At 32.1% G+C, this 25,574-nt stretch overlaps 1 protein-coding gene and 1 long non-coding RNA gene across 3 annotated transcripts in view; one reads left to right on the top strand and one right to left on the bottom strand.

The window, feature by feature from the left end:
* The first annotated feature begins 243 nt into the window (after positions 1 to 243).
* Positions 244 to 3,212, top strand: LOC145325446 (uncharacterized). 2 transcript variants are annotated; one of them, XR_013881484.1, is made up of 4 exons: positions 244 to 1,030; positions 1,260 to 1,327; positions 1,756 to 1,872; positions 2,659 to 3,212. It is a non-coding gene; the product is annotated as an uncharacterized LOC145325446 (long non-coding RNA). The 2 variants fall into 2 exon arrangements; XR_013881485.1 differs by lacking the exon at positions 2,659 to 3,212 and having other exon boundaries at positions 244 to 559; positions 964 to 1,030; positions 1,756 to 2,050.
* A 2,792-nt stretch (positions 3,213 to 6,004) lies between these two features.
* Positions 6,005 to 25,574, bottom strand: part of LOC145326510 (nardilysin-like) — a 50,113-nt gene continuing 30,543 nt past the window's right edge. Inside the window, exons 22-35 of the mRNA XM_080169882.1 lie at positions 25,084 to 25,154; positions 16,789 to 16,937; positions 16,180 to 16,336; positions 15,672 to 15,828; positions 15,159 to 15,275; positions 14,143 to 14,277; positions 12,875 to 12,948; positions 12,136 to 12,240; positions 10,987 to 11,032; positions 9,697 to 9,819; positions 9,384 to 9,499; positions 8,729 to 8,816; positions 8,079 to 8,132; positions 6,005 to 7,353 (exon numbers count right to left, since the gene is read on the bottom strand). Of these exons, the coding sequence (XP_080026008.1) occupies positions 7,273 to 7,353; positions 8,079 to 8,132; positions 8,729 to 8,816; positions 9,384 to 9,499; positions 9,697 to 9,819; positions 10,987 to 11,032; positions 12,136 to 12,240; positions 12,875 to 12,948; positions 14,143 to 14,277; positions 15,159 to 15,275; positions 15,672 to 15,828; positions 16,180 to 16,336; positions 16,789 to 16,937; positions 25,084 to 25,154 (1,473 nt within the window). The 3' untranslated portion in view covers positions 6,005 to 7,272. The remainder of the gene's footprint in view (positions 7,354 to 8,078; positions 8,133 to 8,728; positions 8,817 to 9,383; positions 9,500 to 9,696; positions 9,820 to 10,986; positions 11,033 to 12,135; positions 12,241 to 12,874; positions 12,949 to 14,142; positions 14,278 to 15,158; positions 15,276 to 15,671; positions 15,829 to 16,179; positions 16,337 to 16,788; positions 16,938 to 25,083; positions 25,155 to 25,574) is intronic.

The raw sequence follows: 25,574 nt of genomic DNA on the forward strand, positions 1-25,574 counted from the left end.
ACATAAGGTGTTTTTTAAAGTTTGGCAACTTTGTCCAGCACGTTGATTTTATCATCTGAAAACAGGGTTACGAAAGTTAAATAAATGTAAATTTTTTTTAATGTGAATGTAATATATTTTTGCAATGACTTAAATGAAATATCATCGATAAAATATAAAAAAATATATTGCAATGGATATAAAAGAAATATTTTTCAATATAAAGTTGTATACCTGTACAGAGCATGTGCATGTATGCCGCTATACCGATTGAAAACTATTGTAAACAATGAGTGTTATAGTTCAAGTCTCTTAGAGAAAATACGTGTTATATCCAAGTATGATTGACAGGAGATGGTCCATGTCACAAGATTTATATGAATGTCAGTTAAGAACTCCTAGAGAGCTATATATTCAGAAGTTTAAAAAAGTACTTGTCTACCAGTCTTGGCTGTTAGTGTTGATATATGGACCCTGCAATCAAAGAGATGATAGTCAGAAGTTTAAAAAAGTACGTGTCCACCTTCAGTCTTGGCTGTTAGTATATGGACCCTGCAATCAAAGAGTGGTTTGCGTAAAAGTAAGTGTTTAAATAATTTTAATATAAAAACATTAATAATATAGGACCTTGAGCGTACGGTTTTAGGCTGCCTTCGATTAACGGTTTAAGTTTTACTAGCGGCTATGCCCCTTAGAAGCCTCTAGGGGCACTTAAAGTAGGAAGAGAAAAGTCGAGGCCTCATCCTATTTTTAATTTGAGTTTCAGCTATAGATTAAAATAAATAAAAAGCTTCGTTGTAAAAGAGAACAATATTAATATATTTATATAATAGGATAATTGTTTTAAGCCTTTTTTAAACCTTTTTGATTTGATCTAAGAAACACTTTTTATCCTATTCTTAATATTAAATAATCCGGGTTTAATATATATGAATGTAAAAGAAATATTAATAAATTATATTTAAATTGAATATTGTTTTTCAGGTTCAGCAACACTGATTCATCAGAAATAACTATTTGGGCGCTGCAATTAAAGATTGGCGAGATAGAAGTAAGTGTTTAAATAATGTAATAAAAAATCAATATAATTTAGGACCTTACGCATGGTTTTAAGCTGCTTCGATAAACTGTTTGTTTTATAATTTTTTAAACCTTTTTGATATATGATATAAGAACGACTTTTTATCCTATTCTTAATATTTAAAGTATTCTACTATTAATATATATAAATAATAATAGAAATATTAACAAATTATATTTCAATTAATATTGTTTTTCAGACTTAACCAGGAATCAGATTCGTGAGAAAATATATGGGCGCTGCAATTAGTGAATGGTTTACATAGAAGTAAGTGTTAAAATAATTTTAATAAGAACATGGATATTTTAGGCCATGTTATTAAGACTATCCTTTACCGAAGCCTTTTTAATTCAACCTTGCTACGAAGCCTTGTGTGATGGTAGAGTGTTTGAGTTCTTAGGGAACCACACTAATTACATAATATTATCTTGAGTTAGACAGGTTTTATAAGCTGTAAACAGACTAATACAATTAGATATGTCATTATCTTTAAATTATTTATTATAATCTATATAATAGCACCTTTGAAATAAGCTCATATTATATCCAACCTATATTCGCCCTTTAAGGTTTATGATTGTTTTAAGCGTAACGAATTTTTATACCCTTAATAGAAAGATATTATAAGATGTGTTTTATGTAAAATAATATTAAAAATATATATAAATTATATTTCAATTAATATTCTTTTTCAGGTTTAGCTTCGCACACAGCTGGGTTTATTCTCCGATTATAAGCTGACCGCAATTCGACCGTGGAACATTTCTTGCACCAACATGAAGCTGTTGCCGTCAGAAATTCATCCGTTAAAAGTAAGTGTTTAATTATTTGTAATAAAAGATAGTTGGAATAATCCTACACGCAACTACGGCAACACCTCGGCCCCAAAAGGTAGTTTCCATGTATACAAGCATAACAAATATGAAGTTAATATACACAGACACACATCGAACTACCTTTATGAAACTGTATACTAAATTATATTAACAATTAAGCTATTATTAAATTTATTAGATAGATATTAAACTGGTTAGACAAAAGTTAATACATAAAAATAATGTACTAGATAGGTAGCTATTTAAAATTAGATTTTACTACTTTATATTATTGAAACAGTACATTCAGGATATTATTAAAATCTAAACAGCATTACATTCATCCTCGTGCATGTTTACTTCGTGAAGAACAGCTGCCAGTTCGGCAGCCTGGGCAGCGGCGGGCAGCAGAGGGGAAGGACGGCAGCGATTAAGATGTGTAGTAATCCATCCATGTTGATATAACCTCTTACAAACCTCCCTCTGGATCTCGACATTGTCAGTTCTGGCTCTAATCTCTAGACTCTCTCTTAAAACTAACATACGACTATTTAATTCATACCATAACTCCAAATTCCCGTTATAAGACATTCTTAGTTTCTCTCAGTCTGGTTATGTATTGATAACTGAATTAAACTTTCTCTAATAAGCAGGCACGTACACAAGCTGTATCTACTTTCTCCATGAAATTTTCCCAAAACCGTTAACTTTCCTTTTGTGTAAGGCCTTTTTGATTTGTTAATCCTTTAATTGCTTAATTTAAAAATGAATATTCTTTTTCAGGATTTTGGAGTTGAACCAGTTTTGAAGTGTGGAGCTTTGCAGTTCCATGGAGAACAACTAGATTTCCATCTCAAGATGTAACAGTCACAGATTATACAAAAAATTTCATTATTTATTATGACGACAATGTTGAACCGAGAAAATATGTTAGTCAGTTAAAATTAACAAATAATTTACAGAACGATACTAATAAGTTTTATTATGACGATCAATGTTGAACAGAGAATATTCTGTTAGTCAGTTAAAATTAACTTAAATAAAGCGTATTGATTACAATCAGTGTTTATTATGACGACAATGTTGACACCTAACATTCCACAAGCTAAAATTCTAAAAAATATTGACTTTAACATATAAAGCGTATTGATTACAATCCGCCCAATCGGTGTTTATTAATTAAGTTCTACTCGAGAGCTCCAAACATTCCACAAGCTAAAATTCTAAAAAATGTTATTTACAGAAACGATACTAGTAAGTTTTGTAGTTTCAGTATTGACCTGGATAATATCTATATGACCTGTTATGTTATAATATGAAATAAATTCTAAATAAAATCATTATCATCATTATATTTTATTTGCGATTTTTATCATTAAGTAGAAGGATGTTTGTTTGGAAAAATCTGGACTTAGCCTAAAAATTTACCTAAAAATATTGACAAGAATTTAATTAACAAGTAAGAATGGAAAAACCTACCTTAAATACTGGAGATCTTGAGGCAAGTATAAACTTGTGCACTTTTAATTTGGAGGTACTAGTTTCTATCAAACAATCAGTAAACTCTGGATCCTCAAAACAATTCTCCAGGTCACCAGAGAGACAGGATACTGCACTTTCAGGTCCAGGTTTTATAACTTCCAGCCAAATAGTCAGAGTACCTCCAGGTAGGAGACTTGCCTGATTGTTCTTCAGTACATTAATCTCCATAAAAGCAGCATTACAATTTACCTCTCCAGGTGGCACTGTTATCAATCGACATTTAGGCATCAGTAGTAGACTGTTGTTATCTTGGATGCCAATCTTTTGTAGTTTCAGTATTGACCTGGATAATATCTATATGACCTGTTATGTTATAATATGAAATAAATTCTAAATAAAATCATTATCATCATATTTTATTAATTTCATATTCCATATAACGAAAGCAAATAGTGCTGAGTAAAAGGATGTTTGTTTGGAAAGTATTAGGTCTGAATATTTCCTCATTATATTTTATTTGCGATTTTTATCATTAAGTAGAAGGATGTTTGTTTGGAAAAATCTGGACTTAGCCTAAAAATTTACCTTGTCAATTTTTACCAAAAAGTTGGTCAAATTTTACCAAGTTTTTTTTTTTGGCAGAGTCCAAAAATCTGGACTTAGCCTAAAAATTTACCTTGTCAATTTTTACCAAAAAGTTGGTCAAATTTTACCAAGTTTTTTTTTTTGGCAAAGTCCAAAAATTTGGACTTAGCCTAAAAATTTACCTTGTCAATTTTTACCAAAAAGTTGGTCAAATTTTACCAAGTTTTTTTTTTTGGCAAAGTCCAAAAATTTGGACTTAGCCTAAAAATTTACCTTGTCAATTTTTACCAAAAAGTTGGTCAAATTTTACCAAGTTTTTTTTTTTGGCAAAGTCCAAAAATTTGGACTTAGCCTAAAAATTTACCTTGTCAATTTTTACCAAAAAGTTGGTCAAATTTTACCAAGTTCATTTTTTTTGGCAAAGTCCAAAAATCTGGACTTAGCCTAAAAAAATACCTTGTCAAATTTTACCAACTTTTTGGTAAAAATTGACCAAATTGTGTTTTTTTGTCTAAGTCCGAAAATTCGGACTTAACCTGAAAAATAGAGTTGTAAAATTGACCACATTTTTGGTAAAACTTCCAAAAGTGGTAAAATTGAAAAAAAAAAAAAAAATTTAAATTTAGGCTTCATTGTATAAAAGTCATTATTTTAAAGTACTACAACTGATTATGAAGAGCTGTTTTTTATTTAAAACACAAAAAACGGGTTTTTTTGTTTCGTCAAATTTTACAAAAAAAATGGTAAAATTTGACTAATTTTTTGGCTAAAATTTTTGCTGGTAAAATTTACCACGAAACTGGTATATTATACCAGGTTGACCAGCTTTACCACTTTTCTGGTAAAACGATTTTTTTTTCTGGTATTTCGTAGAACCTGGGTGTACATTGTGCAAACTACAAAAATTACTTTTTTGTAGAAGACTACACATATATTATCAATCATATTACAAAGTAGAACTCAAATATATTTTCTAATTTCAAATCAAATCAAAATAAATTGATAACTCATCACTGTGGGAATTGAATCTATTATAAAAAAATTATAATAAGTACGTATCTTACTATGATTTACTAGCGGATACGCCCTAGGCCTCTAGTTAATTTTATTTATTCTTTTGAGGGGGGGGGAGATAATTTTCTAGGGGTGATTTCTCTTGGGAGAATGATTTTAAAAATAGTTATAAACCTTCCCAGGAATCTGAGAAGCTACCCTGTAAAGGAGAACCACATCGGTTCAGCAATTAGCAAGATCCTTAGTTACAAACAAACGAACAGACAGATATCCTTTACATTCCGGAGGTCTATAATCTACATAGCCTTTAAGTCCAACGAGGTTCCCCAAAATAAAAAGGAACATAGGACAAGCAGAAAGCTTCTATGAAATTGAAATGTACAAACTGTTTAGTCCAGTGATTGAGTTATTTCGCCCCAACTGTTTCAAGATGACTTTAACTTAAATCAAAATGTTCCTGAAATACCCCAACTTAAGAGTAGTGTGTACCAAAGGATCTCGCTAAAAACTGAACCTATAAAACGAATAAATTATATTACTGGACTTGTGATCATACAACCTAACCCTTTTTGGCTTTCCGGTACCCAACACAACCTAACCTGGTCGAAAGTAATGGACAAAAACAATATTTTTAACATCTTTTGTATGGCGGGGTCTTAACATTTTGACAACAAATATGCTAAATCCGCAGTTCAGGAGGTCACAAAGGCCATTCATTTAGAGATAGCACTAACATTTTTTTTAATTAGTGGAAGAAGTGAAAACTATATACCTACCTTTTTGAAAAGTCATAAAATAAATTAGGCAGTGTAATTTTATTTAAAATTCACAACTCGACGAAGAAAAAAATATAAGATGAACATTATGTTTTTTAAATGTAATCTATAACATTCTAGATAATCACATGCAGTAGTTTTAAAGAGAATAAGCAAAAATAGACAAATTTTATACATAAAATACAGATAATATTTTGTGTGATTAAAATTTTGATTATTAAATACATTTTTTATAATTTTGATACCTAGCTATAGTATGTAAATACAAAATCTCAAACAAAAATAAAAATTTTTTTCCTAGATTAATTACCTACAATAGCAGCATTTAATTTGATTCGTTTATCAAATTATAGACAGTTTTCCATGGATGGTAAAATGAAAGCTTTGTAGGCCCCGAAATGCCGGAAGCCTGGGCAAAAAAGTTTTTTGTTATATATTCTAATCCGTGGAAAATATTCTACAATTTGATACGACACATGATTTTTTAATACGGCTGAGAACTGTGAACATACTAGATACAGTTTCATTTGAAAGTCTGTTTCTCCATAATTTGCTCTAATAATTTTGGTCAATCGCCAGCAGATTGATCTAATTGAATTTAAAAAAAAACGTATTTGTGATACTTTGATGTGGGATAGGATCAGGTGTAATAAGGTCGAGAAAGAGTCCCGCGGGGTTAGGGCTCCTTACAGGCACTTAAAACACTATTTTGAAAATTTAAAACTAAGAAAACCAAAGGAGGGGGGGGGGGGTGGATTATCCACTATCATTGTAAGTGATATACCATCAAATAATTTAAAAAAAACTATCATACAATACATTTAAATTATGACAAAATGTGACAAAAAAAAAAAAAAAAAAAATCTGGGAAAAATATCAAATTTTGTGATGATTTGATTCAGGAACGTATAACCGACCCTTAAAAATAGTAATCTAAAAAATTGTAAAATTATCTTCTTTGAGAAAGTCTTTTTTTCCCTTTTTAAAATCCCCTTCTTAACAAAATCCTTTTACTTTGAGTTATTAAAATAAATACACATAAAAAAATATACAATTCTACCTCTGACTCTTTCCCCAATTTATATAACGTTAACAAATTTGAATTTTCTTTCTTTTTTAAAGTTTTTAAACCCCTTTTATCATATTCGTTGACTTTAAAATTTTGGTACTTTTCTTGAACTTGGATTGGTTGGTTCCAAACTAGTAAGTAGTATCCAAAGTTTTAAACTGACATTTTCAGGTTTTGATTATAGAGATGCTTGGCTTATAACATCGTACCTTGTTGCAATGGGAATCAGTATTCCAAAAATCAGAAGAATAGGATAATTTTATCATACGAAAATTTGTTATCAAAAAAGTAAAAATCAGCTTGTTTTAATGGACGACACTAATTATAGAAAAACTTCACCTTTAGAAATATATGTATAAGCTTTGTCGTCCTTGTCCTAGGGTAACAATTTCACCATCAAGTCATTCTATTTCGGCTATACGTTCCTGATAAAAAAAAATATTTATATTTCATCAAAAAGAATGATTTAGTTTATTCTTTGACGTGTAGGACTGGATGAATTTTCAATGATTTCTTGAATGTTTCCACGTCTTCAATACTCTGCTCTCTCATCTGAAACAAACAGAGGTGAATTCTTAAAAAACTTTTGCCCCACTAAAATCAGTGAGGCAAACTAAAAATTTTAAGGGGATAATTTTGCCTCACTAAAATTTTAGTGAGGCAAATTGATTTTAGTGGGGCAAAAGTTTTTTTAAAGAATTCATCTCAGTTTTTTGACTTTAGAGATGCGTTTTTGAAATAAAAATCTCGAAAGAAGTCTTTTTCGTTTAAATCAATCATTTAAAATCTCGATAATATAGCGCCATTCGCTCAATGCCCTTTTCATTAAGTAGCCAATAAAATCAAAATTAGTTAATTTTTAATAAAAAAACGCCTCAAAAATTTTCAAAAAATGGACCCCAAATTTATTAAGCTGCTTTTAGTTGACTTAAAACTTTGGGGCTTACGGATGACTCATAATTGGATTATAAATTATAACAGATTTTAAACGTTACAACAATAATTTTAATCTTACTACCTTGTATCAGAAACTTAGTCATTGCTCAGCTAAATGCATTGGGATTCCCCAAAAAATTTATATAAACTATTTTTTAAACATTACTAGGTAGGTAATTTTTCTCCCCTAAATAAGTTTAGTTATAAACCTCCCTGAGACGATTTACATTAAAGAGATCCAGAACGGTTCGAAGGCGAGATCCTATGTCCTACCCAGATTGACAGACAAATAGATATTTAGACATCCTGTTACTATTATTCAAAGAATATACAATAATTACCTTAAGAAAATTAAGCTTGAAATCCACCTCTGAATCTTGAATCTCTCCAACCTCCTAAGGTTAATTACAATTAGCATTTTTATAAGAGGGTGGGGAGGGGACATTAACTGTAAATTACACTGGTACTTATAAACACTTACTCAAATTCGTTGGTTCATTTTTAAAAAATTCTATTAAATCTTGACTAGCTGTCGAAACTAGCTATGTTCAAACTTTTCAACCAATAACTTTAATCTACAGAAGGAAATTTTTTTATCCTCAATTCAGGGAAGGAAATAGTTATTTATCGCATCAAATTTGAGACATCTTTCGGCGGAAATTAAAATAAAAAATTTAAGATTCAAAATAGTTTTTTTTAGATTTTATTTAAATATTCGTGTAAAATTGTCTGTAATACAATGATATATGTACATGATTTTCAGTCTGGATATCAATAGGTTTCAAAGCCATACTGGAAATAACTTTATCTTAAAAACTTTGGCTTTGTCTAGATTAGTTTCGTATCAGTTTACATATCAGTAAAAAGCAGTCCGACCGACAGGGATGTTTTATAGTTTAGTTAATATTGCTCATCAATGGTCTAACGGACTTACGGACGGCCATTTAGAATTATAGAGTAGCTTCGCTGCAAAAAAAATAGTGAAACGTACCTTAGCACCAACAACATGAACACTGAGCTTTCTACATTTCTCCTTACCCGTCAACAAAGGGGTAAAATATTCTACTACATCCTCCAAACTACAAAAATAATGTTATGAACATAACATGAAAGAAAATTAATATAACTTTTATCTTAAAAGGGGTCAAAAAAGATTAAGCATAGAATTGAAAACCTTAAATATTTCTTGGAAAAATCGAACTTATCCCAAACTTGAATTGTAGAATTGTCCAGTCTGGACAAAACTAAAATAATTTAATACTTTTTAAAGAAAATTTATCGAAAATGCTAATATCATTATTTTTGTCCAAATATTTTTTTCGGTCATTTTTTACTAAATCAAATTTTGTCCAAGGTTTTGCACATATTATAAAGTTTTAATCCATTGTGAATGGTCCTTCTGACTTTTAGTTAAATTATCAAAAAGGCATTTATTTTAATAATCTAGCAATGGAAAGCCTTCCCCCTTATTTTGAAATCAATAAAGTGAGGGGTATGTGTTTGAGTTTGTATCTAACTTTAGGTCACGTCAGGTTTAGTAATATTGGGTACACGGTAGACCCGCAGGGTTAAGGCACCAATACATAGTCCCCGCTGGGATATGTGACTCCGAGATGGCTAGACACTAAGACATTAAATATGCTTACTTAATTTCATTGAGGACCAAAATTTCTTTTTCATATCTGTTAAAAAGATATTCTGTGCTGATTATCTCCGCCCAGTTTCTCTCCACCTCCTCCCCCAAAGTGACATCCGCCCGCACCTAAACAGTTAAAATTATTTTTCAAAATGCACAAAAACAAACGTTTCATAAAATATTCCTTAGTAAGTTATTTACCAAATCTGTATTTCTGATCTAAACAAATTTATGTGTGAGTTGCGTACATTACAACATGTTGAATGATGATTTACAGACATGTATATTGTATAGTACTTCTAGTACAAATATATTACACAAACCTTTTGTTTAGCCAGGCTTTTGATACCATCCAGTACTTTGTTCTCATTCAGATGTTTGTCAAGGAAAAGATTTAGAAAATTTTCAATTCTCTCGTCCACGTGATCTGATGTATACTTCGTTGCCTAGATCAGATAGATGACTATGAAATACATAATTGGATATAAAATATACGTTAATATTATGACAGGGGAAAAATTGTCGTCAATTTAGGTTGTTTACATGGACATCACTTATTGGTCAATTTGTTCAACAAGTAGAAGGGGAGGGGATGGGGGATTTTAATTTTAGCCCGCTTTTTATTTTTATTAGAGTACATGATAATATGGTGTAGGGTTGGGCCGGATACTTTTTTGGCCGGATACCGGATATCTGGCCGGATAACCGGCCAAATTACCAGATACTAAAGTAGCAAAAAAAAATTTCTTCAGAAATCTTATATAAATTTACATAAAGAAAAAATGTCCTTCTAGCTTCAATAATAAGAAAATTATAGCCATTTAAAATTTAAAAAAGCAGAGATTTTTGGTGTAAAGTATAAAAAATATAGAGCCGGATATCTGGCCGGATAGTTTCAATATCCGGTATCCGGCCGGATAGTTTCAATATCCGGTATCCGGCCGGATATTGAAAATGGCCGGATATCCGGCCCAACCCTAATATGGTGTAAGATTCAAGTAATAATAAATCCATAAATAAATAAAAATCGACAATAAAATATTCCTTTTAATTGTTACAAGATAAAAGGGGTAGAATAGGGCATTAATAGATCATTGCCGGACGTATTTTCAGCTATTTAAATAGCCTAAAACCAACCAAAGACATTTTGAAAGCTTCATTGAAAGAACAACCATTTTCTGACCATTTCAACAAAACTACTTTAAATTACAGAATAAGGTTTTAGATTTCTTCAGCATATGTCGTAAGACAAGTTTCTGACACTTATAGATCTTGTTAAATGCCTTGCTAGAGGCGGGATTCTCCTTTGATCTTAGGTTATCATATAGAGAAGCCAGAACATCATCCGCTTGTATGGGTTGTGATACTTTAACGCCCACGGATATTAGGTTAAGTAACATTCAACAGACAAGTATTAACTGTTCATGGTAAAGAGTTGCGCCTTTTTAGGGGCCCAGGTATTTACCCTACTCTCAGAATTAATGTCACATACCAGACAAAGGTACCAATTTTAACGTCTTTAGTATGACGCAGTGTGGACCAGACTCGAAACAGGCAGCAAGTAGGCACGGTAAGAATTATAGAACTACTGAAGTAGTAAGAATTTTACATACCTGTGTATTAACTGTTATGCTAAAACCAAGAACTCCAAATGTATTCCTAAAAGTAAAACGTTGCAATTTTAAATTGATAAAATAAATTAACCCATTAGTGACGAACCGGTTTTTATCGCCCGGTTACAGAAAACCAAAAAAAAACTGGTTTCTAGTTTCGTAATTGCATCATTCGACAGTATGAATCCTCCCTCTATTACCCTAGTTTTCATTTCCCCCTGGAGCAGGCAGTTTTGCTTACTTCCGTTTGCTGGTATAGCTCAACAAAATTGGAAAATCAAGAAAAACGAGGTGATTTTAAAATACCCCTTCTAACTTTTTTGTTTCTGAAGTAAAGTTACTGATTTTTTTTCGTGAAATTTAAAGTTTATTGCCAACTATATCCATTTGTGAATTCATTTTATTCAAATTATTATTTTTTATATGATTTTTTTATCGTTTTTTTACGTTCTATATAGGCCCGGCTCGGCATATGGGGGAAAAGTCTGAAATTTTTATTACCCGGTTTTACTAATAGATCTTTTTTACAACAACAAAATTAGTTTTATTAACCGAAAAGGGCGGTACCAATAGCCAAAATCTTAAATGTGATATAAATCGTTTCGTATCTTACTTGTAGCTCTAACAATTACATGAGGTTATGTAGTTTTCAATTACGGATCGTATCGTAGTATTAGCTACTCTACAACTCACTTTGGACGTTCAAAAATTACATTTTAAATTTTTTGGGCCAAAAAACCGGGTATTTAGGACAAAACCGGGCTTAAATGCCGGGGGAAAGCACCAAAAAACGCCATAAACGGTTACCTATGCCGAACGGTTTCTTTACTCGCGCCGAACTGGGTTTTATTGCAACTGTCCTGTGCACGCCATTAGAGCAAAACAAAAAAATTGGAATTCCGTTTTTACCATAACAAAGCTTCCCTGAAATTTTCAGCTCGATCGGTCCATAAAAGTGGTGCTCGGCACTAATGGGTTAATGCGATTGTGCAATTACAACTTAATTTAATCAAATTTTAAAAAGACTAGGATGACACCATCAATGGAAGCAAAGCTCTAAAATCAACTCTTATAAGAAACGAACAAAAACAAATAGTATATAAGGTATCCGGCCGGATATCCGGCTCAACCCTAGTATGAATATCTTACCTTAGTTGTGAATATACACTATAGCCTAGTTGTTCTCTGGTTCTTAGTGTATCAAAAACTGGTTCTTCCATAATTTGACTAATAAGTTCTAGTATCACATGCTCTCTAAACAAAAACAAGGATTACAACAGCCATAAGCAGAAATGTTTAAAATCGGACCAATATTAATTATGCTCTATAATGATAGGAATGTTGACAAGAAATTAAGCCTTCTATCTGGATTAGCAGCCGAGAAAACTTATTATAAATTAATGATTGTCCGTATGTTTTATTGTGAATTTTATGCACAGCTACTTTAGTATCTACTAGTTACGCCCCAACAAGCCACTAGAGGCACTTAAGGTGGGAGGTTTTAAAAAGAAAAGATAAAAAGTATTTTTTTTTATGAGAGGGTGAAGATACCCTCCCCAAAAATATTTAAAAACCTTCCATGGACCTATAAGAAGCTTTACTGTAAAGGAGAATTATACCGGTTCAGGTGTTGGCGAGATCCTTCGCTGCAGACAAAAACAGCTTTCTACTTTACATAATAGGATAACTAGCGGCTACGCTCCTAAAGGCCTAAAGTGGTACTTATTGGAAGGGGGGAGGGAAAAGTCGATCCTCCACCTTTCAAATCTTGGAAGGGTAGAGGTACCCTTATCCTAGACAGTTTTAAACCTTCCCTTGATTTATAAGAACAAACAGACATATCCTTTTATTTTTACATAATGATTATTAAATTAAATAAATAACTTGCCTAATACCACCAGGGCCAGCCTGGTAATAGTTCGTAACAAGGGTGTTTGTATCAGACATATTCAATGTGTCAACCTAAATAAAACTTCGCTATTGAATTGTAAAATGGAACATAGTAAATATGTCGATTTTAAAACAAGAATGATTTCCTTAAGAACTTGTGCTTTTAAAAATAAAAAGAAATTGTTTTCTCGTATTCAATCGAATCCGGTGGATAGAAACCGGTTCTCATCCATACGAAAAAACTATGTCTAGCATCGTATTATATCCAGCTTCCTACGAATATAAAAATGTACAATCATAAGATTAGCCCGTGCACCTTCGGCACCACGGGGCTAAAAAACTGGTTTTAACCTTATAATTGTACATTCTATATCCGCGGAAAGCCGTTTATAATACGATGAAAGAAATAACTATTCCAGTATAGCTTCGAAACCTATTAATATCCGCTGGATTAGAAATTGTTCTAAGCCATAATGAAAAATCGTGTATCATATTATAGCCAATTTTTCAAGAACAAGGATGACAACATCCATAAAAGCGAAGCACGGTAGGACAAACGGACATTAACACTTGTATAGTTTCAGAACTGAATAATCCTAATATAAATGTATAAGAGTCAAAGCAAAATTGTAAGTAAATTTGTTAAAAAACTGCTTGATACAGGATAATGTTTATGGACATACTTACATTTTTAGGACTTGATTATAGAGTTGCTTCGTTTATTACATTATACTTTGTTGTCCCAGGAATCAATATACCAAAAATCAGATCAATCCGATGATTAGATCACATAAAAATTTGATGTTAAAAAAGTAAAAAAATCAACATGTTTAAAATGGACGTACGGACAATTTGGTAATGATTATAGAGTTGCTACGCTTTCTAAATCGTACCTAACTGCTAAAGGAATCACCATGCAAAATTTTAAATTGATAGGACAATTCTAACATGCCTAAATTAACGAAAAAAGCTATCCGTTACGGACGGACGGACGGACCGACCCTAATTATAGAAAAGCTTCGCTTTTAAAAATAAAATGAAAATCATAAAATCAATTCCAGTTATAATATTAGATTGGGCCTTCGGCGCCTTAGGGCTAACAAAATTGGATTTACTCCAAGCTAAATCAATGAAGAACAATTATTCAGAGAACCTAATTTAATATTGAAATTAAAAGTATTAATGAAAAAAAACATTGACTTAAATGCACGATTTTATGGATAATCTTAATAACAAGGAAGAAAATTTGCACACTGTTGTAATTACCTGTAGAAAATGACAACCATAATGAATTTCTCTGCATCTAACAGCAGTAACAGCCTCAGGGTGGAGGGCCTTGTGGCCAAGAATTTCTCTAACATTAGCGTCAACCTTTTTAGCCTCTGCTGCCGTTATGTTCCCCTGAATAATTCATAAAAGGGGGTCATTTTTTCGCGTACTTTCTTTAAGTAGTGTGTAACGGTCAAATGCGCTATTTAAGTCAGACTGTTCTTAATTTCGACCATTTGAACATAATTTAATTACGAACAAGTTGACTTAATAAGTGCATTTGACTAAACGGTTCACACAACTTTACAGAAAATGCGTGAAAAATATCCTTTTTTTTACAAATGAAACCTATGAAAATCATTAAGAGAATTTTTGTGAACAAAAGAACAAATGGAAGTTCAGTACTCTTAAAATAAGTAATGGAAATGTATTGGCTATAAAAAAGGTTCAGTATCCTTATACTAAAGTAACAGGATGTCTGTGTGTTTATGTGTCTGTACCGAAGGATCTCGCTAACCGCTGAACCGATCGGGTACCCCTTAACAGGGTAGTTTCTCATAGGTCCCGGGAAGGTTTATAACTATTTTCTTGGGGGGTGGGACACCCCCCCCAAAAAATTTTTTATTTTATTTTTTCTTTTAAAATCTAAAACAAGAAATTGGGTCATTAAATTTGACTCTCTTCTTCTCAAGAGGCCTCTAGGGGCGTAGCCGCTAGTCATGCATATAGGGCAAGGCATTTAATACTACAACCAAAGGGGTTGATTAGCTTTTATTAATAGTAGGAATCTTCTAAATATGGAAGATGTATAATTCAACATTTGAGTGGTAAACATAAAATTGAACCAACAAGAACGCCATTGGACCATAAAGTGATTAGATAGATAGGGTGGGTTAAGTTGGTTGTAATTGTTGTTTTATAGATTAGGTAAGAACACGCGTTGATTAGGATCCTTAAAGAGGACATTTAAATAGTATTTAGTGTGTTTTATTCCACTTAAATTAAACATTTACCTGAATTAATCCTTGCAAGAAAGCATGGTTGAGAAAATCTATACTGAAATCTTTGAGATGCTGCACAGTTAGGTTTCGAACCATGTTGTGCTTGTCGTGAGCGTTCCAATATACATCCTACAACATAAATATAAAAAGTCTAGAACATCACTTGATTTACCAATAGGAAAACATTATAGAAACAATCCGAACACATTATTAGTAAAAAAGTGTACATATTTTATTACAAAATGTCAAATTTTTCAGTCTTTCAATAAGTTTCAGAAAACAGCGTCTAATCGACTACCTATCCAGGGCGATAAATTCAAATGTATTGATAAAAAGTAATTTTCAATAATAAAAGGATAACTTTAGAATAGATTAGGTGGGTTACTTTAGCTGTAAAATCCACTAGGTATAGAAGGATAATATAATGAAAGATTGTTAAATCTTAGTTAAAAGGTAAGACGTACAGACATAGTATATACCATAATTATATTGATTAGGTAGCTGCGCTACTAAAAATCAAAGAACCTGTAGAACCGTCAGTCTAACATCTCTGCATAGCCTGGAAGGTTTGATACAATGATTGTGATAATCCTTTCTAGTTTGTTCCTGGACAGCTTTGAAAAGTCCGGCCTCCAGGTTCCTGGGCAGGTCTACCAGGTGTTGCAAAATTACTTCCAGCAATCTATAAAAATCAAAGTAAAAATTTAAGATATAGGGAGAGATGATAAAAGTGCAAGCGATCTAAAGGGATAAGACAATGGCCGATATTTTGATGTACATTCCCAATAATGATACACTCTGATGAAGAGCAATACAATTTTCGTTTCTTCTTTATTATTTAAAAATAGTAAATCAAATATAACAAAATTAGATGATTGTATGTTATTGTAAATCTAATAAATGCTTTGATTTTAATTCTTTCCACCAATTAAAAAATACATTTTATATATTTTCTTCCTCTTTCCAATATCTCCTCCCTCCCTATTAGAACCAGAATAAAGGAAACAACCAGCGGACCAGCCGCCATTCTTACTTGGGAAGCTTATCCGAAAGGCCCATAACTTTGATAGTGAGACCAGTATCGGCGGCTGATATAGAGTAGCTAAGCTGTGCCAGATCAGCCGGATAAACATCCTCTATATACAGCTGTGCTACACAGTTCACCAACAAGTCCAGCAGGATACCATTTTCTAAACATTTTATATGTTTTAGATAAATAAAATAAAAAAATTCAGGTTCCAACATACTCTTAACAGTTTAACATTAGAGCAACATATTATATTTAATCTCATTGCTCTTTTATTTTGTTACTTCTTTTGGGTAGAGTCCCTTTTGCTTCTTAAGGGGCGTTTCGTCGTTATTTTACGTTAGGTTACGGAAAAAGGGTAAAATAACTGTATCTCCATATTGCAATGACTTTGTGCCGACTCTCAATTGGGTCTTTGAAAATAAACCAATGTCAGGAATATTGACGCAGCCAAGTAGCAGAAAACAGTTTACTAGCAAAAGAAAAAGGTCATTGAAATTTACACCTATACAATAGATCTGTTAGCACATCCCATCCCCCCTATCCATTTAACCATTAGGTAGTTACCTTAATTTAAAATCAGGTTTAGTCAACAAAGACTTCCAAAAAACTTACCAAGACTTTTCAATTGTTTATCAGATCTGATATGATAGTAGATATGAGCTCTGGGCTGCATAAAGTTGATATCTTTCTTGTAATACAACTCCCCGTACTCGTCTTTGGTCAACAGTTCAGGAAACTTTGTGGGTTCCGTATCCGCAGTCCTGCAGATGAATATCATGGTGATATAATGTTTAAATGCATGAGTCCACAGCTGTCGATTTTTAGCGAAATTTTAAAATATTGGCTTTAACGACTAATTTTAACTGCTGCAAAATATGACTCATTTTGCTAAAAGTTTGTAACAGGTTAAGTTGCTTTTAACATTATCTTTTATTGTTTTTTAAACCAAATTTTAATAAGATATTTCATTTAGTATTATTATTTGATTGTTGTTTCTAATATAGCCAAGGTTTGAAGAACAAATATTTTAAAATTATCAGTCATAAACCATAGCAACGATATTACAGTCTATTTATAACCTCTAAGAGTCACTGCGACTCTGATAGGAAATTGACAACATATTCATATGTGCTGTACTAAATCAATCATTACTTGGACTAATTTAATTAAATTAGTTTTTTTTTTAGGTTTTTGATAATTCATACAACCCCCTTAAGTTATTCATTACAATAAAATACAATTTTAAAATTTATTTACTGTGTAAATATGCATAAATATAACGTTTTTACTGACAATTAGGTTGATTTTTACTCAAAGCATATTTCTTGTAGACAATAAAATGATTTTAACTTTCGTTCTATTTAAGATAAATTGATGAAATAAAAAGTATATTCAATTTTATTATGCTGAGAAGTCACTTATTGATTTTCAGAAATAATAAACCCCTTTGAGTGGGGGAGGGGGGGGGGGCCTTGAGTATCGAAAAAAGAAACTATTGTAAATTTCTTTTCTATTGTGGGTTTTAATGATTCATATAGCAGCCAAACTGTTTTTAGGCAATACCCATTTGTCTGTCTGTCTGTCTGTCCCTCTGTCTGTCTGTCCTTTTGTCTGTCTGTCCCACCACTTGTCTGTCTATCTGTCTAACTGCCTCTCTTTTGGATTTCAATGAATCATCTGGCATAGCCTAATTGTAATTTGTTAATGCCTCAAAGACAGTCTATTACTCTTTACCTGTCTGTCCGTCTGTCTATCCCTCCGTCTGTCTGATCATTCACAGGTTCTCTATTGGATTTTATGTAATTAATTGTCTATTATAGTCAAACTTTGATAATTCTTCTTGCCTGTCTGTCTGTCTATCTGCTGAGTTTCTACCCTTGGTCTAACAGACTGATTCACTTAATTTATAAAAAATTAGATTTAACTAATAATATGGTGGTATCTTGCACCAAGAGATACACAAATAACCTTGTGTTGAAAAAAAAACAAATAAAAAATTATTCAATTTCTTCTATGAAAAAAAGTGTAATACATGTTCCTTAAATCTCTTTGTACATCAAAAATATGTTTCAAATTTATAATGTCAGGTTATATTCCATTAATTTATTAACAACTAAATTTTTTGACACCCCACTTATGACTTTTAACAGCCCCCTTAAACTAAAATCAAGGGTTATTTTATTAAGATTTTATCAAAACTACTTTACATAAGAAATTTATTACATTTCAAAATTTTTTTATAAAAAGAGGATTGGGATATATCTCCCTCCTAACATTAACTTTGAGCACTATTGTAAAATATTTTAAAAGTTTTAAACATATATCTATCAAGATCATTAAAGGAATTAATTCAAGTTTAAGGGAGGGGGGGGGGGGGGTTAATGCAACCATCTCGTAATCAATGCGCAAATTGCACTTAGAATTCGAATTTCATTACAAAACTTGGCATGAGTAATCCTTGGTATATCTATTTTCCCAAAATGAAACAAAAAGTTGGAAAAGTGATGGCTAACAGCTGACGGCTTAGTCGTTTAGCCGTTTTTGGGCTATATTCAGGGCAAAACTATCATTAATTACATAGGAATCAACTTTTTAAAACATATTTTTGCTTTAAATATCCATTTTTAAAATTTCTTGTACCAGCTGCTAAATGGCTAGAACTGGCTGAAAATGGCTGGGAGCGGCTAAGAGTATGAAGAGTAGATAGGGCTTGTGACATGTCTAGGGGTAGGTTTTTATTGGTACCAAGCTCAAAAATACTACTATAAATAGTGGGGGTCAATCCATTTGGCAGCTGGGGCTGTTACACAGACTGTTAAAAACCTACCTAGAGACATGTCACAAGCCCTATCTACTCATTCTACTCTTGGCCGCTCCCAGCTGAGCTGCGGCCGTTAGCAAGCTGCCATATGGATGTTGTGTTGTATTTTTGAGCTCAGCACCCATAAAAACCTACCCTTAGACACAACAAAAGCCCTATCTACTCATCATACTCTTGACCACTCCCAGCTGTTTCCAGCCAGTTCTAGCTGTTAAGTGGGTGGTACTGAAAATTAAAATTTGGTTATTGGTATAATTTAACATACATTAAAGCAAAAGTATGTTTTTAAAAAAAAAACCTACCCTAGACATGTTACATCTTCCAAAGTCAAAATTGCATAAATATATATAATACAATTTTTAAGGTCACAATTTACTAAAAATACTAACTCTATCTGTGTAAAAACTTTGAGGGAAACCCGAAATAAAATTAATGGTCTTCTTATCAATAAAGGGGGTGTAGTGTTGGAAGGAATAAATTTATAGTATAGATGTATAAAGAGCTTACTATTTGATATCCAATTGCAAAGACCCAGAGCGTTGCAGACGAAAATTAATTTCATTAAACTTTGCTTTCTAATTTCAGCTGTTTAATGCTTTCTTCTGCTTTTAGAAAAAGAAAGGGACATTTTTTGTGTAAAATTGTCATTTCTGTCTAAACTTATGTGAAGTATTTAAAACTGCCATTATCATTTTTTCACAACTAGGCTCCTGACTATACAATTATATTCATAATCATCTTTTCCGATTTACAATACTGCATTTTTAGACCTAGTTATTTGTGATTAACAAGACATTTTTCTTAATGATGTGAATACTTTGTTGCAAATCAAAATTATCTAGTTTTTAGTGACATCTAGCGACAAATGTAGAACTAATATATTGCAGATGTTCCCAAATTTATTTTTTGCCTGAATTTATGTTGTTTTCAATTATTTTTCCAGAAAGGGTTGAGCTCTCTCTCAGGTGGTGGCAAATTAACTATGTCCTTATTTTAAGTAATTGGGTTATTGTCAGTTTTTTGAGATCAGAAGATATTTTTCAAAATATTTTTCAACAATTGAATAGTATTTAAACAATGCAGAACGAATTTAACTAGGATGAATGCAAATATCATTGCAGCTCATACATAGACGTCCAAGAAAAGGCGTAAAGGGGTGTTCACCCCTTTAGACTTTGTAATCTCTTATTTTACACCCCACAAGTTTTTTAAAAATACGTTAGATTACTCCCCTTAAACGTATGGAACCCCTCATTCAAAGTAAAAAGTTTGGGCGTCCTTGTGTTCACATTAGTTTCCAATTTGCTTTTTGTTCTTTTGCCAGCCCCCGGTTGTATTTACATTTTTGAAAGATTCGGCTGATTTGAAAGACCCAACCAACAGACGGTACAAGGCCTTTGAGAAAGGAACAGGGTTACAAATACTATTTATCATTCTATATATATTAATTTAATTTGGAAGGTGAGCAAAATTGATTAAATATTGAGCTAAAATTTTGAAACTGCCTGTTTACAGTAGTTACTGCATCTAAATGAAAACCAAATTAAAATTTTTATTTTTAAGTTATGTAAGAAAAACTCTGCAAAAATGGAATTTGACTTTGCAGATTACTTGCTACACCTTCATATGTTATAATTGAGACTGCTCCATTTTTTTGGTAAATTTCAGGTTTATATTGACATACTAGAATTGAAATTTTGTAAAAATCTTTAAAATTGAGATCACACAAAAGGACTAAAAAAAAATTTTTTTTGGCAGATTTCAAAAACTTTGCAGTGCTCATGAGGTCACAATTATTGCATCACAGAAAAATATTTAGCATGGGTCATTTTTTTGCTTAAATCAACCAATTTTTACTGGGGGCAAAACTTTTATCAAAATTTTTCAAGGGCGGGATGATTTAATCTACAATATATTCTTTTGGCTGTTGACAGCTGTTCTCAGCCATTTTTGGCAGTTTTTAGCTGTTATGACAGCGAAATCTAGAAATTAAAAAAAGTTCTTTTAGTAATATGTCCATGACATAAAGTTATAATGTTAATTAAGAAAAGTTTATTTCCATGGAAATATTCAATTTTTTATATCCTTATAAGCCATTACCCAGCTGCCACTATTTTTGGTAGTATTTTTCAGCTCAGCACCCATTAAAACCTATCCCTAATGGATGATTCCTACATGATTATTGATGGATTTGCCCTGAAAATAGCCCAAAAACGGCTAAACAGCTGAGCAAACAGTGCCATTTGTGCATTGATTACGTGATGGTTGCCTTAACCCCCCCCCCCCTTAAGCTTAACTTTTTGTTAAATTTTGAAAAACAGACCTACCAAGGATTACACATGCCAATTTTCATTACAAAATTTTGATTAATTGATTATGGGATGGTTGCATTAACTCCCCCCCCCCCCCCCCTACATATGTATGAGAGCTTCCTCATGTCCCAATTTACTAATTAAAAGTTGTACAGTACAGTTGTACAGAATATTGCAAGATTATTTTAGTAAAGTCTGGTAATTAATTTATCTAAAAATAGATAGCATATAAGGGGGGGGGGAAGTTTGTACAGTTATAGGAAATGAAATTCAGTACCAAATTTTGCCCTGGCCGTTTGGGCTTGTTTTTATAGTTATCAACCTAATTCTTTTTGTAAGCGCTCTTATATGATTGGATCTACCTGTAAAACTTTAAAAATTGAATTTTGGGACTTTCCCTTAAAGGGGCTAGTGGAGCAAAAGACCCCTAAACACTAAAATTTTAAGTTCTGAGTCTATTTTCTGAGATATTGAGACGATTTTTTTTTAATGAAAACACTTTTTAACAAAACCGAACTAAATAGCCAATACAAATTTCATTTTGGGACTTTCCCTTAAAGGGGCTAGTGGAGCAAAAGACCCCCCAAACACTAAAATTTTAAGTTCTGAGCCTATTTTCAGAGATATTGAGATGATTTTTTTTATGAAAACTTTTTTCACAAAACCGAACTAAGTAGCCATTACAAATTTCATTTTGGGACTTTCCCTTAAAGGGGCTAGTTGAGCAAAAGACCCCCTAATACTAAAATTTTAAGTTCTGAGCCTATTTTCAGAGATATTGAGACGATTTTTTTAATGAAAACACTTTTTAACAAAACCGAACTAAGTAGCCAATACAAATTTCATTTTTGGACTTTCCTTCTAGGGGCTAGTGGAGCAAAAGGCCCCCCAAACACTAAAATTTTAAGTTCTGAGCCTATTTTCAGAGATATTGAGATGATATTTTAATATGAAAATATTTTTAACCAAACCGAAATAAGTAGCCATTACAAATTTCATTTTGGGACTTTCCTTCTAGGGGCTAGTTGAGCAAAAGACCCCCAAACACTAAAATTTTAAGTTCTGAGCCTATTTTCAGAGATATTGAGACGATTTTTTTAATGAAAACATTTTTAACAAAACCGAACTAAGTAGCCAATACAAATTTCATTTTGGGACTTTCCTTTTATGGGCTAGTGGAGCAAAAGGCCCCCCAAACACTGAAATTTTAAGTTCTGAGCCTATTTTTAGAGATATTGAGACGATTTTTTTTAATAAAAGCATTTTTAACAAAACCGAACTAAGTCGCCATTACAAATTTCATTTTGGGACTTTCCTTCTAGGGAATAGTGGAGCAAAAGACCCCAAAACACTAAAATTTTAAGTTCTGAGCCTACTTTCAGAGATATTAAGATGATTTTTTTAATGAATACATTTTAACAAAACCGAACTAAGTAGCCAATACAATTTTCATTTTGGAACTTTCCTTCCAGGGGCTAGTGGAGCAAAAGTCCCCCAAACACTAAATTTTATCTTCTGATTATTTATTTTAGTTATTTGAAAAAAAATTTCATTAAAAAAATCAGCCATAATATCTTTAAAAATATGGTTAGAACTTAAAATTTTAGTGTTTGGGGGTCTTTTGCTCCACTAGTCCCTAGAAGGAAAGTCCCAAAATAAAATTTGCAATGGCTACTTAGTTCGGTTTTGTTAAAAATATTTTCATGTAAAAAAATCATCTCAATATCTCTAAAAATAGGCTCAGAACTTAAAATTTTAGTGTTTGGGGGCCTTTTGCTCCACTAGTCCCTAGAAGGAAAGTCCCAAAATGAAATTTGTAATGGCTACTTAGTTTGGTTTCTTTAAAAATATTTTTATTAAAAAAAATCGTCTCAATATCTCTAAAAATAGGCTCAGAACTTAAAATTTCAGTGTTTGGGGGGCCTTTTGCTCCACTAGTCCCTAGAAGGAAAGTCCCAAAATAAAATCTGTAATGGTTCCTTAATTCGGTTTTGTTAGAAATGTTTTCATTAAAAAAATCATCTCATATCTCTAAAAATAGGCTCAGAACTTAAAATTTCAGTGTTTGGGGGGCCTTTTGCTCCACTAGTCCCTAGAAGGAAAGTCCCAAAATAAAATCTGTAATGGTTCCTTAATTCGGTTTTGTTAAAAATGTTTTCATTAAAAAAATCATCTCAGATCTCAAAAAATAGGCTCAGAACTTAAAATTTTAGTGTTTGGGGGGCCTTTTGCTCCACTAGCCCCTAGAAGGAAAGTCCCAAAATGAAATTTGTATTGGCTACTTAATTCGGTTTTGTTAAAAAGTGTTTTCATTAAAAAAATCGTCTCAATATCTCTGAAAATAGGCTCAGAATTTAAAAGTTTAGTGTTTGGGGGGTCTTTTGCTCCACTAGCCCCTTTAAGGGAAAGTTCCAAAATGAAATTTGTAATGGCTACTTAGTTCGGTTTTGTGAAAAAAGTTTTCATAAAAAAAACATCTCAATATCTCTGAAAATAGGCTCAGAACTTAAAATTTTAGTGTTTGGGGGGCCTTTTGCTCCACTAGCCCCTAGAAGGAAAGTCCCAACATGAAATTTGTATTGGCTACTTAGTTCGGTTTTGTTAAAAAGTGTTTTCATTAAAAAAATCGTCACAATATCTCTGAAAATAGACTCAGAACTTAAAATTTTAGTGTTTGGGGGTCTTTTGCTCCACTAGCCCCTTTAAGGGAAAGTCCCAAAATTCAATTTTTAAAGTTTTACAGGTAGATCCAATCATATAAGAGCGCTTACAAAAAGAATTAGGTTGATAACTATAAAAACAAGCCCAAACGGCCAGGGCAAAATTTGGTACTGAATTTCATTTCCTATAACTGTACAAACTTCCCCCCCCCTTATCTGAATCTGTGACTTGCTTATATACACCCTCCTTAAACACCCCCAACCCCACTTTATTTTAAGGGGTGTAAATTTATTTCCTTTACACCCCCTTGGAATTTATAGAGGGGTGTATCTGAGGGTGTAGGCTCTTGTCAAGAGGGTGGACATGGGTGAAAACCTAGGGAGGTGTATCCATCCCCCTTAATTTTACAAGGGTGGTGTAAACAACCCCTATACCAACCTTTTGCACGCCTTTGATCTTAACTATACTTTCAGAGTCCATAACGTTGTAAATTCTGTAATTATTCTACAAAAATTATCTTCCTAAATTGATATATAATTTTCGGGGTGTCGTGGGGTGGACTAAACATTAAAATTTTATGGAAAAAAAGATTTCTTTAGAACATTCATGACTTGAAATTATCCCCCCTTTGTACTCAATCCGCATTTTTTATTCTAAGTGCGTCAATTTTGCGTCTAAAGATACCCTTAGTTTAAGCATTAATTTCTCCAAAAAATGATGAAAAAAGATAAATTTTTTTTTGATAAAATGATAAAAGTATATGTAAAATAAAATAAACAGCAAAAAAATGATAAAATTACGTTAAATAGAACGAAAATTAGAGCGTTTTGTATGCTTATAAAATGCGTATTTCTCATGAAAATTGTTACGATTTCGTGTGTTGAGTAAAACTTTTATAAGTTTCCCATTTTTATAAGTGAGCGAGCCGCCGTGGAGTAGCTGCGTAAAAAAATAAAATAATTTTCAAGGATCACAACATCCATAGGTAGCAAAGCTGCACCAAAAGATTAAACAAATGCCAAGAAATTCAAGTTTTACACATTCAGTTTCATACAGACTTACGGGACGGATATTTTCAATTAAAGAGTATCTTCAATACTAAAAAAATTTAACCTAAGTGAAAGATCTTGAGCAATGAAAAGATTTGGTTCAGGTAGATGAAACTCTGACATCAGTGAAGTGTCCTTAAATCAAGAATAATTATCCTTATAATAAAGTTACAGGATCTCTTTTTTTCTGTCTTTGTGTGTGTACCGAAGGATCTCGCTAACCCGCCAAACCGTTATGGTTCTCCCTTACGGTTTAGCTTCTAATAGGTTCTGGGAAGGTTCATATCTATTTATGCCTGTGTATGACACTCTCAACTATGAGGAAAATTTTATGGTGAGGATAGGGGAGGGGTACAATCTAATATTTCAAAATATATTACACTTGTACCATGGTGCGATGAGGTTGAGCACACCAAAATTTGTTTGGGGATGGGTAAACAACCATTTACTCTACCCATTTCCATGTCCTAATTGTTACTATGCTACTTATAGATAAATAAAATGGATAAATATATTCCAATCTTAAAATTAATTTACTGAGGAATAAAATGTAAC

Source organism: Acartia tonsa, chromosome 8 (genome assembly GCF_053477335.1).
Source record: "Acartia tonsa isolate MP-2025a chromosome 8, ASM5347733v1, whole genome shotgun sequence".
Taxonomy (NCBI): domain Eukaryota; kingdom Metazoa; phylum Arthropoda; class Copepoda; order Calanoida; family Acartiidae; genus Acartia; species Acartia tonsa.